Source organism: Egretta garzetta, unplaced genomic scaffold, assembly GCF_000687185.1.
Source record: "Egretta garzetta isolate BGI_Z169 unplaced genomic scaffold, ASM68718v1 scaffold425, whole genome shotgun sequence".
NCBI classification, from domain to species: Eukaryota; Metazoa; Chordata; class Aves; order Pelecaniformes; family Ardeidae; genus Egretta; species Egretta garzetta.
In genome coordinates, this window is record NW_009259796.1 from 829,937 (window position 1) to 843,477 (window position 13,541).

Sequence of the window (13,541 nt, forward strand, 5' to 3'; positions counted from 1 at the left end):
ATATTTAAAAGAAAAGAATTTTAAAATATTAAAGGTAATTCTCATGGAGACTGATGTAATACTGAATGGAAATAAATTAACATTTTCATCTCACTAACCAAAATGAACACAGAACCTACACACATAAAACAAAACCACAGAGTTTGCATTGGAAAGACAGCTTAAAACTCCGAAGCTTTAACTCAAAACTTTTTTTTTTATTAAAGTATGAATGCATTTATGCTGGAGAATAGTTTACATACATTGTAAAGCAACAAGCTTATTTTCGAGAGGTGTGGGCCCTCCTCAATATGTCTCCATGCTCAGTACATGCTTTAACACTGGACTCACACGTACACTCTCACATACAAACTTACAGACCCACAAAACACAGACACAGCTATCTGCTTTGATCAGCTTTCTTTTAAGGCTTCTGTAAGGTGCCCTAGTGCCCCTAACATTACCATAATTACAAACAAAATTGTATAAAGGAGCAGCATTACTTGCAAACTATTGATCTGCTCTTGGCCTTAAAAAATATCAAGTGAAACAAGTTTTTCCTTTTATTTGAGTTTTATTAAACATCTGCATTTAAGAAAGGCATGACTCTGCATAACTGTGAACAAAGAAAGATATGGGAATCTTAACATGAGCTTCTCAACCAGAACAGACGTTCAAACCTGACTCCCAAGGGACCGCTTCCTTTGATTTTTACAGAAACACAGCCCTGGCTGCGTGCCGAGACACTACCAGCTCCATCCCACCAGGGCCACTTGACCAGCAATGTGGAGACCAGCAACATGGAGTTGAGGCTACCATGCTCCTATCACTTCAGACCTGAGGTTGATGAGAAGTCACAGTTCAAACGCTAACAGACCCGAGTGTCCCCTCAACTCCTACCAGCGGGCCCCCTCCTGCCGAGTGCATCAGGGTTGGAAAATGCACAGACAGGGGTGCTGGCTCACCGTACCCCTAGCCATCACGGAGTATTTTGCCCACCCCTTTTTGGTATCCTGCAGTATATAGTCTGAAACTGCAACTACTGTTGGGTGTTGCGTGAAAGACGTGGCAGCAGGTATATTAAGAAAATAGGTACAATGAATAAAATAAAGGATAGCATACGATATAATGTGTACATACAAGCATCTTCTTTCATTTTTTTTATCTGTGAAATGTGAATTAACTGCAAAATGCCAGGCCATTAGTCTAAAAGGCTATGTATGGCTGTCTTAGCCTACGTATGGTCAAAGGATTTTTGCGTTGCATCATGGAGAAAGACTCTTCGGGAACCATTAGGACTTTCCAGGTCTACCTGCTCTTGTGCATCAGTGCCTAGCTAGAAATGCCAGAGGAGCAACTAATAAAATTGCCTGACCAGTCTTATAAGACAAACAGGAATGGCTCTAATTCATGGTATGCACCTGAACTAGAGAGACAAGAAAGGAACAGTGATGAGTGGGTAGAGAGATGGGGGAGGGAGCTTTTGTCTCATTTTTACAACAGCAGCAGATTTCAATGTAATGTAATTACTTTAATGACGCATATCTGTAGGTACTGAATTGCTCTTTTGATTTAAAAAGCTGGTCAGACAAGTGTTTGGCAGTCCTTTCATTCCCCAATTTCAATTGTTGCTTATTCATCATCTATCAGCTCTCATTCCCTAGGCCATTGAGACACTTCCTCTGACGAGCTGTTCCTGTGGATCCGGCCATCACTTTTCATGCTGTGAAAAGTCTTCTTAAAGGCCTCCATCATGGCATGGGCCAGCTTCTTGGCCTCCAGCTTGCTCTCACACTCTACAGCATGGCAGTCCATCTGGTAGGACAAGTCATCGTTGATCTCACGATAGACCCAAGCAAAGATGTTTGGGCTGACGTTGTGGTCAGCAGTGCAGTAGGCTATACGTGCTACCTGAAAGGTATCCATGTGGACTGTTGCCTCGCCTTTGAGGTCCAGATGATGCAGCCAGACTTGGAAAGGGCGAATTTCCAGAAGGGCATTAGCTGGGTAAATATCCTCCCTGGTGAGCGTGTGCTTCTTCCATAATTCAATGACTGGTTTCTCTGTGCAGCCTGACAAAAATTGCATCCCTGTTGTGGGAACCTTACCCAAATATGTAACCTGCAAAGAAGAGCAAAGATAAGTGAAACACAGACATCAGACTCCGGCGTTGCTTTCTGCCATCCAAAGGAACCTCCCTTTGTCTGGAAAAATAAAAGCACCCCCCTGGAAACTCCCCAATTTCCCCATCATCTTCAGCAAAACAGCTTTCAAACTGCTTTCCAGGTATTTGCTTTTTCATATGCTGACTTCACCATTCAAACACAGATGTTAAAAACATTCACAGTCTCTGAGTTTCAGGGGATTTCACTCCCTTCAGCTGCCCCGGAAAGCCCAGCTTTAGAGCCCACGACTGTACCTCTAAGCTCAGGTTAGCGAGTCTAAGTACCAGTGGAGCAGGCCCCAGGTAGCTGTGATGCTAACCACTTTTTTCTTTTTTTTTCTTTCTACTTTCTTCACACGATTTATCTGTATCATATTTCAAACATTAATATCAGGGAGACTGAGACATTCTCAGTTTGATAATGAAAGGCTGCAGGGGGTCAGAAAAGCACAGCAGATCACAGCAGAGGATTTTAAACTGTTTGAATGCGTTTTTTTCCCAATATGATCCTGTTTTTCCACCACTTCTGCTGTTTCTACTTAAGTATTAAGCCAGGAATAGCTCAAAGCTGCCCAAAACTCTACCTCTGAGCAGAGCCGAGACATTTATTACATCAATTTAAGAAAATACGCTGTTAGAAGAATCTAGTAATAAATCTACCTTAGTTTAATCACATCATCTCCGTGCTTTTCTGTCTAGCTCTTTTGAGTAAATATCCTGTTATCCAATCTCCATAGAAAACCAAGGTGTTGTTAGTGCCCTTAGTATATTTTGTTCATGAAAAATCAAATTCGCCGAGGTCCATATCAAAATTCTGTATTAAGCCTGTGCAGAAACTTCCCCCTAAGTCTCTGCAGCTGCTAAAGAGGCTTTCTTCCACTTACAGCTGAATGGAAGATTATTTTATCTGGGAAAAGGGATTTTCACTAGAAAAGACAGATCAACACCACATAAGTACAATTATGCAGATTATTTATTGCTGTTGTCAGAACAGTGCATTTAAGAAAAACTATATGAAAGCAAAATTGTTTCCAATTTGTCTCTTGCAGCAGCAACTGCTTGAGACAGAATCTTGTGCCTCTTGCTTGATGTCTTATAACCTTATGAGCATTTTACTCACGGTGTTTGGAGAAAAAAAAAAAAAAAAAGTAATCACATACACTTTCCAAACTAATTTCTTCAAAATTCTGTGTATTGGGTTTCTGTGGCAAGGTCTTGGTAGTGGGGGGACTACAGGGGTGGCTTCTGTGAGAAGCTGCTAGAAGTTTTCCCTGTGTCTGAGCAGAGATTCCCCTGCAGCCTGTGGTGAAGACCATGGTGAGGCAGGTTGTGCCCCTGCACCCCTTGGAGGTCCACAGTGGAGCAGATATCCACCTGTAGCCCGTGGAGGACCCCACGCTGGAGCAGGTGGATGCCCAAAGGAAGGAGGCTGTGACCCCGTGGGAAGCCTACGCCAGATCAGGTTCCTGGCAAGCCATTGTGGACCCATGGGGGGAGAAGCCCACACCGAAGCAGGTTTGCCAGCAGAACTTGTGACCCTGCAGGGGACCCAACACTGGAGCAGTCTGCTCCTGAGGGACTGCACCCTGTGGAGATTATGGACCCATGCTGGAGCAGTTCGTGAAGAACTGTAGCCCATGGGAAGGACTCATGTTGGAGAAGTTCCTGGAGGACTGTCTCCCGTGAGAGGGACCCCACGCTGGAGCAGAGGAAAAGTCCTCTCCCTAGGAAGAAGAAGCAGCAGAGACGACACGTGATGAACTGACCTCAACCCCCATTCCCATCCCCCTGCGCTGCTGGGGGGAGTAGGTAGAGGAACTGGGAGTGAAATTGAGCCCAGAGAAGAAGGGAGGGGTGGGAGGAAGGTTTTTAAGATCTAGCACTTTCTCTCCTCTCCTTCTCTGATTTTGATTGATAATAAATTAATTATTTTCAAGTTGAGTCTGTTTTGCCTGTGGTGGTAACTGATAAAATGATCTCTCCCTGTCCTTAACTCGACCCACGAGCCTTTTGATTTACTTTTTCTCTCCTCTGTCCAGTTAGAGGGGAGTGATAGAGCAGCTTTGGTGGGCCCCTGGCATCCAGCCAGGGTCAAACCACCACATTCTGTATGAAACACACAGTATCAGCTCTTTTTATTTTGTATATCCTTTAAGAAATGCAAAGAAAAAATATGGGATTTCCACCTTTAAACACATTAAAAAAATCATACCCACAAGGAATACAGGATTTATATTCCATGCAAACAGAATTTTCCACAAGAAAAATATTTTGCTGCAAGCTTCATAGGTTTTGTTAAACTCCGAGACCTATATTAAGCCATAATTAAGGAAAAAGCTTACAAAACATTATTGGAAGTCTGTGTGGCTTAATCACGCCTGCCAAAAAAGTAATTTCATAGCATTGACATTTCAAAATGGGAAGTCTTATTCTTTGCCTATAAATATTCATGCTTTGCACTGGGAATATGTTAAAACTTACAAAGCTTTATATTTTTTGGAACAATGGGAAACACAACAGCTAGAACAGTTAACAAGGCAAGACCTACCAGTGTTTTGCTTTATTTTATTTTATTAGTGATGAGAGTTGACTTCCCTAAAGTACTGTGGAATAACTTAAAAGAAAACCTCAGAGCTCATAGTGCCAACTACGTACATACAAACAGCACGTACAAGACCAAAGAGGAATGTGTCTGCAACAGACTGGGGGTATTACAACATATATCCACAGTCACATTGGTGTGAAAAGACCAAGATCAGTGCGCAAAGTTGCACATTCAATATATTCTCCAAAGGTTCGCTCAGCACCATTTCATAGTCACAAGCCAGCAAACAAAAGACTAACGCACACTGTAAATTAACTGAGCAATTGGGGTTAGACCCAAAGCCCCACGCAGTAACAGAAGTCCTTCACTGACTTCAAAGAGATTTGCACAAAGCCTTTAAACCCTGAGGAACAAAGAATTAGGCTCTTGCTCATGCGCTTTGTCACTGCCCAAATACAGTTTTGAATCCCCAGCCACAGGAGAGATGCTGCCACCACAAGCAACATTTTGTCCCCCCAGACGCTGTTTGGAGAAGACCGGGATGACCTGGAGCACGCAGAAATAAGCACCTCTCATTCGTGCACACTGTTGACAGCACAGGAGCTGCCCTGCCACAATGGCATGAGGGATGGGAGAAGAGATGAAGGCAAATGCAGCCACATCCCACTTCGGAAGCACTGTTAGGGGCCTTCCCAGGCAGCCAGCGCTGCTGCGCTCAGTGCTGCAAATTCACCCCCAGCACACAGAGCATCAGCTTCTCAGCACTGACGACTCCCAGGTGATTCTCGGGACACCTCTGGCAGCTGAGGAGCAAGACTGGAGCAGGTTGTCACACGGGAGTGTAAACTGAGTTTAATGTTCTCTCTATTCCTTCCCTGCCGCTAACTGCAACCCCCTGTTGGCCATCAATCCTTGCATGGCCTGCCTAAGTGTGAAGTTGCAAAAAAATAATGTATTTCCTTACACATAAAGTATTTGTATTTTACGAAGAACAGCAGTGAATTACTCTGAAAGCAGCCAAGGCAAAAGCAACTAAGAAGAAGGATGGGATGATGGCTTGTTTACCAAAATGGGACTTAATGGTCTGATTTACTGTCCCAGTTCTGTCACAGTATAACTGTGTAGGAACCTTTGGAAATTTGCTTCCTTTAACACCACTTTGTATCACCATTATATAAATTCCATTGTGCTTTGAGGACACATTCATAAATATTTATAAGGTGCTTAGACATTACAACAAGGAGTTCACCAGAGAGAGAATAAACAAAATGTCTGGTTTAGAGTCTCTCCTGTACTGTATCTCACATAGAAACATCAACACCTGCTAATGTTGTTACTTTTTGTTTCTTTTTAAACAAATGATCATTTTTTTTTCCTAGTTGAGATACAAGCATTTCACAAGAGTAGCATTACCAAAGCTCTTCATGAAGACAGGCGTCTAACATTTCATCACTTCATGGTCCCCTGCTAAATACAGAACAGGGATACAGGGGCTGGCGAGACACCGTGAATATTTGACACAAAAAAGGCAGTATCCTGTTCAGAACAAAGTTTTCTTCATGATTAAATATCTACATGTTACCCATCACATATTAATCCACTGGAGCTGGCCAGTTTACTCACTCAGACATTAACACTTGCGTAATTGCAGGGACGGTACCAGTATGAACTAAAAGCAGCAGCAGATGGATTGATAGGGCACTTCTCTCTGAGCTCTCAGGTACAAGGTTATTCCACAAGCAATGCTCCCTGCATTTCAGCTCCTACCTCACCACGTCTCACAGCGCACCCACCTTTATTTAAATGCCCAGAAACCACTGACCACGCACATCATTAGAGCAAAGCTGTTATAGTACAACCATCCTTTCCGATTTCCAGGTTTGCCAACCAAAGATGAAAGAATAGATTATTCCTTCCATTATCAGATGGAGAAGAAAATTATTTTGTGGCAAAAATTCCCACTGGTGGTCTTTTCCATAAAAATCAATGATGTCTCATCAGTATGAAGCCAGCAGGAAGTATATATATATATAAAAAGAATTACATCTTCAATACTTGTAAGAACCTGATATGAAGGGCACAAAAAGACATCATCATCATCGTTATTATTATGCGTGCATGTGCAAACACACACTGAACAAGTGCCTGAACAGAATCAACTGTATAGCCTTACTGACTAGAGAGTAATCATTGACAAGAAGTGGCAATAGCCACAGCTCAGGCTAAAAGCCACATCTGTAATAATACAGCTCTGACTGCCAGCCAAAGTTCACCAGGGCTGAATGATGCTTTTCCTTCCCCCACAACACTGGACAGAGGTCACTTGGCAGCGAACATCCATCCAGGAAAATTACTTATTTGTGACAGCATGGCATGTCCTATAGCAAGTGTCATCCTACACACACCAAGGCCAGTAGCCGTGTTCCCTCCCCTCTAGCCTCAGTGCAAGGCAGAGTAGCCACAGGTTGGTTGTAACTTGTAAATTATGGTCAAGTTGTTGCAGCCTTTACTTGGTTTGGACACTGTATTTTAAGTGAGAAAAGGAATGCAAAAGCCAGCTCAATGCCACTGTGTTAACCTTAAGCAATAAAGGCAATTCATAACATATCTTCTTCCAGGGGTAGGAATGGCACTTTCAGTCCTTTGGTTTGTGTGTTCCATCTTTCCCGTGGATTTCTGGAAGATACAACTAACAACAACTTCTTCTGTGTGTTAAAAATTATCCACATTCTTTCCAGCCTTTCTATGGCAAACTGGCATTTTCCATCTGATCCTTTGCTCCCTGGCAAGCCACCGTCACCCAACATGACATAAAATACACTTGTGGTTCCAGCACTTCTGTGCTTACAGACATTCAAACCTTTAGCAAAAGCCAAGATGCTCTGAAGAGCTCCTTATTTCACGCTAGAGCCTTGCCAACACCGGTGTCAGTATCTGACAAAATTGTCCTCAGGAGAAAAACGCTGTGCCTTTGCCCTTTCATAACACAGCTACAGCCATCTGACATGGAGAGATGTTCCCTGTCAAAGGACATGAAAATTAATCGATGTCATCTTTCATGCACTGTCCTGGACACACAAAAACATCCGAGTATTTTGACATTGTTGTTTTCAACACCTTCAGTCCAGTAGCGCATAGTGAAAATACCTTTTAATAGCTAAGCTCAAGAGCTTAAAACTTTGAAAAGACCGATATAGCAGCTGCCATCGACATTTTCACTTCTAGCACATCACAGTTTCTCAGAAGCAATAAAGGGGTTTTACTTCCCATACTCAATTCTTTTCTTTATCATTGACCTCATGTTGTTTACTTGCAGCTCATGTGAGATAAAGAAAAAGCTTAGCTCCTGCATGTGTTGACCTGACTTCAGATCCAACTCCTCTATGGACCAAAAGTCCATACTGCTCCTAACTCACAAGCCTCAGCTGGGGACCTAAAGTTAGGCAGCCCAATTTTTTTTTCTCCCTCTGTTCCCTGTCCCCGGTCCATAGACTGTCATTGCTCCAAGAAAGCAGATCCAAGTTGTAAAGATCCATAATTACTGCATTATACAGGGGCAGATGCTCTCTTGGCACAGGACCCTGGCACAAGAACATGTATGCACACAGGTCCCTGGGCTCTCTCACTATTCAAGACCATGATCAAAGGACCATATGGAAAATTAACTATGTAGTTATTTCTTTAATATAAGTATTTCTTCCACACCAGGTAACGAGGGTCTTTGTCTACAAGATTAACAAAGAAAATTAAAAACTTAAAACAGAGCACTGAACTTGAGCCAGCAGGTACTTACTCTGTGTATTTGCAGTCACCAGAGGATGCCCTAGAGGATCTTGAATGTTATGCAAATCTTAGTAATAGGTGACTGTCTCTTTTGTCAATCTGTGTTTTAAAATAAACGTTCTTTTAGCCTCAAATGTGGTCTAGTTGCAACTGATAACATTAGATCTGAGACAGTAAGATATCCTTCACTTAAAGGTGAGGCAAGAAGGGGTAACGAGACGTTTTCTTCCTGAAATCACAAGAATTTCTCCTGTGGCAACTTCAGGGCATGTGGTAATGAAAAAAATGATTGGAAGGGCCTGTGTCAGAACGCACAGGTATAGACCCTCCAGTCAGCAAGTAAACCGTCAGCTTGTCCCAGCCAAGCAAGAAGCACCAGCCTGGAGACCGGGTAAACTCGCAAAAATATTTAAGCGGAATACAGAGGAGATTTGAAGAAAGGAGTAGCCAAAAGCAGGTCTGGGAGGACACATGCATGCCTTGTTATGAATTGCTGCTGGAACACAGATAAACACACAGACGTTCTCTGGGTTAGCAACAACACAAAAGCACATGCAGGACGAGAAAGCCCAAGCTTCACCCAGCCTCCATGCACGTACCCTTGAGGCCAGAACACAGCAAGCTCGATCTCCGCATTGTTACCAGGTCTGGAAAACACTGCAAGAAGCTGCTACTCAGAAAATCTGCACTCGGGCCTCCCTGTGCCCCAGCAGCTGGCCACACCACCAAGCACTGGGCTTGGTGAAGTCCAAAGCTGTCTGGATACAGCCCCATATCCGAAAAACACTCAAGAAGCTGCTACTCAGAAATCTGCACTCGGGCCTCCCTGTGCCCCAGCAGCTGGCCACACCACCAAGCACTGGGCTTGGTGAAGTCCAAAGCTGTCTGGATACAGCCCCATATCCTCCACTGCCTCCAAACAGCATCAGAAGGTGCCGGTGGATCCAAGTATCACCTTTTTTAGTTCATAGACAGAAATAAATAAAAATATGTATAAGAATCAGATTAAAAGGGCATGTTTCCCCATGGCCACTGCCACCTGGAATACTTCCTCTTCGCGCAGTGTGTTACCCTCCTACCCGTGGTCCACAAAGTTCCAGAGAGACTCTCTGAGAGGAGCCCTGGACATCCAGGCAGGACCCACCAGGACATCTGCTGGTCCCTTGGGGCTGGGGGGAAGCTGTTTGGAAAGCCAGCGAGGAGACAAGGGGGCCGGAGGGAAGCTTCATTGCAGTGGCAGCATGTACAAAGCCCACAGCGTCTCCCATGCCAAGTGGCTGGGGAGAGCCAGGGCTCACTGGTGACTTGCACAGTTTTGAGCACTGAAACTGGAATTTTTTTATCCACAGCAGAGCTGGGATATGAGCAGGACAGGCCTGCAGCAGGATGCCCAGCAGTTCAGTCAGTCATGGCACATCTTTCATTTCACTAAAAGCAAATCTAGCTGTAGAGTCATTTGCAACATCTTTAATTAACACACCCAGCTCCTGGCACAGGGGGAGCGCTCCGTGCCAGCCAGGGTGCCTGTCTCGCCGCCCCACCACAGCAGCTCGGCTCTCCTTGCACCCTGACTGCCTCAGACTGGCAGCTTTGCGATTTAGAGCCAAAAAGCAGGTTTTGGCTCTGGAGTAAAAACAAAAATATCCCAGACATTCCACTGGATCACTGAGCAAATACCGTGAACTGCATTCAAGCAACATTTGCTCAAGCGAGACCCAACAAACTCAGTGAAAGAAAAAGGCGGCACAGTTCCCCTCTGCCTGTCACTGCTTCCTCACCCACGCCGCCCGCCGTCCAGCCAAAGCCTTTGCAGCACAAACACGAGGGTCTTTGTGGGAACCACAGGGCTCCTCAGCACACAGAAATACTCAGTAAATGCAGTAACATGGCTTACAGACATATGTGAAGAACTGTTTTATTTTGGAGACTAAATTCAGAGGGAGAGCTGACTGAGCTGGTCAACTGCTTAATGGAAAATAACCATTGACTCTGACGGCTGCCTTCCAGTTTAGCAGGGAGGGAAAAAAAGATCAGTAGTTAATGTCTGATTTATTCCGATGAATCAAAGAGTAGCTCCAGAAAAAGCTGGAAGCGTCAGCACCTCTTCAGCAGTTATGTCAACAGCCAGCACCTGACTCCTTTAGTGGGAACAAAACCAAACCTAAGTCTTAAAACAACGCTTAAATTCCCCCTCAAAAACAAAAATAATAAACAAGCCCAGCAAGAAATGCATTCAAGTCTTTACATCTTCAGAACTCCTTTGAAAAAACAACCACTGGGCAGCAGCTGCTCCTTCCCTCCCCCCATCCGTCTGTCCCCACAGCCACACTCGCAGCAGCCCTTCACAGGTGCATTTGTTTTCCCATGTGTTTCTCAGCTGTGACCATGCAGCAGATCCTGCCTCAGCTCAGCCTCAGGAAGGGTTCACCACACAAGTAAGGTGTAAAGTGAACAGCGCGGGGCAGTCACTTTGGACATAACTCAATCCTCCAACTAAATCCATTTAAAGCTCTGGTTATTTTTAACCCATCATTATTCTTCCAGGTTTTACAGCCTCCGTGCTTCCAGGTAGCTGTAGCAGGTGAAGAAGCAGGAAGAGCTGGGGCACTGTGAAAATGCCTTTTCTTGAAAAAATGCACATCCCCAGTAGAAAGAAAAGCATGTTACCAATTTCACTGCTGCTTCTGAGCTAGCCTAGAAGAGCCCTTTAAGATGGCAGCAGGCAGAGCAGATGAGTTACCCTGGTCCAGGGTGGGTGTCCCAATGTCCAGTCCCACATCTGCCAGGGCAGCATCTTGGGCATGGGGCTTTTCCGACACAGGACAGAGCTCACCCACGAAGGACTTCTCATTCCTCAGACACTGAGCAGGACAAGGGACCCAGGACAAGTCCCACTCCAGGGACTGCGGACAACGGATGTCAAGCACAAGGCTCATCGCTGAGATCCTGTCCCAGCTCTGAGCGAGATACCCAAGAGTACGCAGACATCCCAAAGCCCCTCTTCCCAGCCAAATAAAACCCCAGTCCTCCCAGAGCAGAGCTGTGCCAGGCCTCCCACTGATGGTGCTTGGGGAGGGGAGCAGAAGGCAAAAGCCTCTGCAGAGTGCCCACAGGAACGGAGCCCTCCTTACCCCGCATGACCAGACCCATCACTGACACCAACCCACCCTGCTTGGGGGGGAAAAACATTGACATTTGGCAAGTTTAAGATTTAGTAAGTACATGTACTGGAAGACAAAAAACTTACTCTCGACGGCTTAATGTGTAAGCTCTGAGAGGAACAAAAGCAAACAAGAAAAAGCCCACTGGCTCCACAGGCCAAATAGCCAGTGTGGGATAAATAAGGCAGCAAGCTGAGCTCTCTTTAGGATATACAACCCTGAGAAACGCAACAGTCCAAGCTTTTCACCTTTCATTACATCAGGCGGCTGCTCAACAAGCCTCTTTATAAACTACCCTGGGTATTAAACTACTGTCCTCAGTCAGACCCAAGAGCATCTAACTTATATCCAGCAACCACGAGTTTCTGCCTAATTGGCAAAATTGTTAAGCAAGCCTAAACACAACTTCAGCAAGAGCCAGCTCTGCTTCCTGCAACCTCCTGTTTGCAAAAAAAAAGGATCGCCTCTTGCATTTCATTTTCCACTGGACAGGAAGCTCTTTCTGTGGTTTGGCTTGTGGGGATGAGTCTGAAATGAAATCAAGTGGAACTGGCAAACTGTAGCTAGCTTGCAGTTGGAGACACTTGGGTCCTGGTGTGAGTGGAAGATTTACGCTGCACTATTTAAAACTCAAGAAATCAATTTAATTCTAGCAGCGATTTAAAAATGTTGTAGTGCAAGACATAACTGAATGAACAAATACATCAATCATATACAACCTCAGCAGGGCTGCTGGACACCCTACTGTACAAGTTAATGATTACTTTTATTCCCAAATATTTTCTTTATGTTGCCATTTAGATGACTTTCCTCCTTTGTCTCCTTTCATTGCCTCACATAACTTCCTTTCTCTGTGCCCAGTTAACCACTGGGTTGAAATTAATTCTTGGATAAGCCAGTTCACTTCCCATTGTCCTTCAGGAGCCTTCCCAGTGTGAGGAGAGATGTGGAGGCAGTCAGGCAAGCGACAAGAAAACCAACCCACACTGCTGTCACTAATTGCAATTACTTGGAGGTTCCTTCACACAAGGTCCTTCCAAAACCTCTCCTCTACCACCTCAAAACCTTCACTTTGAGAATGTCCCTTCCGCCAGGGGAATGTAGTATAAGTTTGTACTATCATGATCTGCCCCAGACAGACATCTACCTTCACACGTTTATGTTCAAATTACACACAAGCTTTTTTCCTTACACATTCTTTACTTACACGAGGTTGAAACCGAGTGTGGAAATCCGATTAAGCAACTCATCATGTTTCAGAAAGCTTTTCGGTCCTTGGCTCCTCACAGCTGTTGTCTTGTAGCAGAGGGAAGGAGCCCATGGGTCGAGGTGGGGAGCAGGCTTTACTTTGATCCCCTTCCTTTCCAACCCACAGAAAGCTCACTTTGGCACCAGTCCTACAAAAACTTCTCCAGTTGTAGTTAATGAAGCATGCAAAGAGCAAGTACAGGAACAGCTATATAACTTGGGCCACCGTTTCCACTGAGGCATGTGCATTTTACATACTCCAGGACCTTGGACACTGAAGTACTCCCAGAAAGCCATGCAGAGTGCACACTATTCTGGATCCTTTATGGCTAAGAGATCTGTCCTCAAGGTTCCCTTCTTTACACATTCCCCAGGAGATCCTTGTATTTCCACTTTAGTTCTTCCTTTTAAAAGAAGATGCCAAGTAATAAAACCAAAGAAAGCCCGTGTTACTAAGACATTCAGTTCCAGAGACCAAATATCTCAGCTGCACTTGCTTCCTGGCACAACCTGACAACACCTGAAATGAAGAGCAGAAGGAAAGGGAGCCAGCTTCAGGGACCGCTGAAGATGACTACAAATTGTGTTTGTATTTCAAGAGAAACATCAGGCCTACATCGCAGGAAGAACAGAAGAAAAATAATGACAGCTAAACCATTTC

The 13,541-nt window shown here is 44.6% G+C and overlaps 1 protein-coding gene across 1 annotated transcript in view; it reads right to left on the reverse strand.

Moving 5' to 3' along the window:
* Positions 1–1,632: 1,632 nt before the first annotated feature.
* PID1 (phosphotyrosine interaction domain containing 1) overlaps positions 1,633–13,541 on the reverse strand; it is a 52,749-nt gene continuing 40,840 nt past the window's right edge. The window contains exon 2 of the mRNA XM_009639699.1: positions 1,633–2,100. Within this exon, the coding sequence (XP_009637994.1) occupies positions 1,633–2,100 (468 nt within the window). The remainder of the gene's footprint in view (positions 2,101–13,541) is intronic.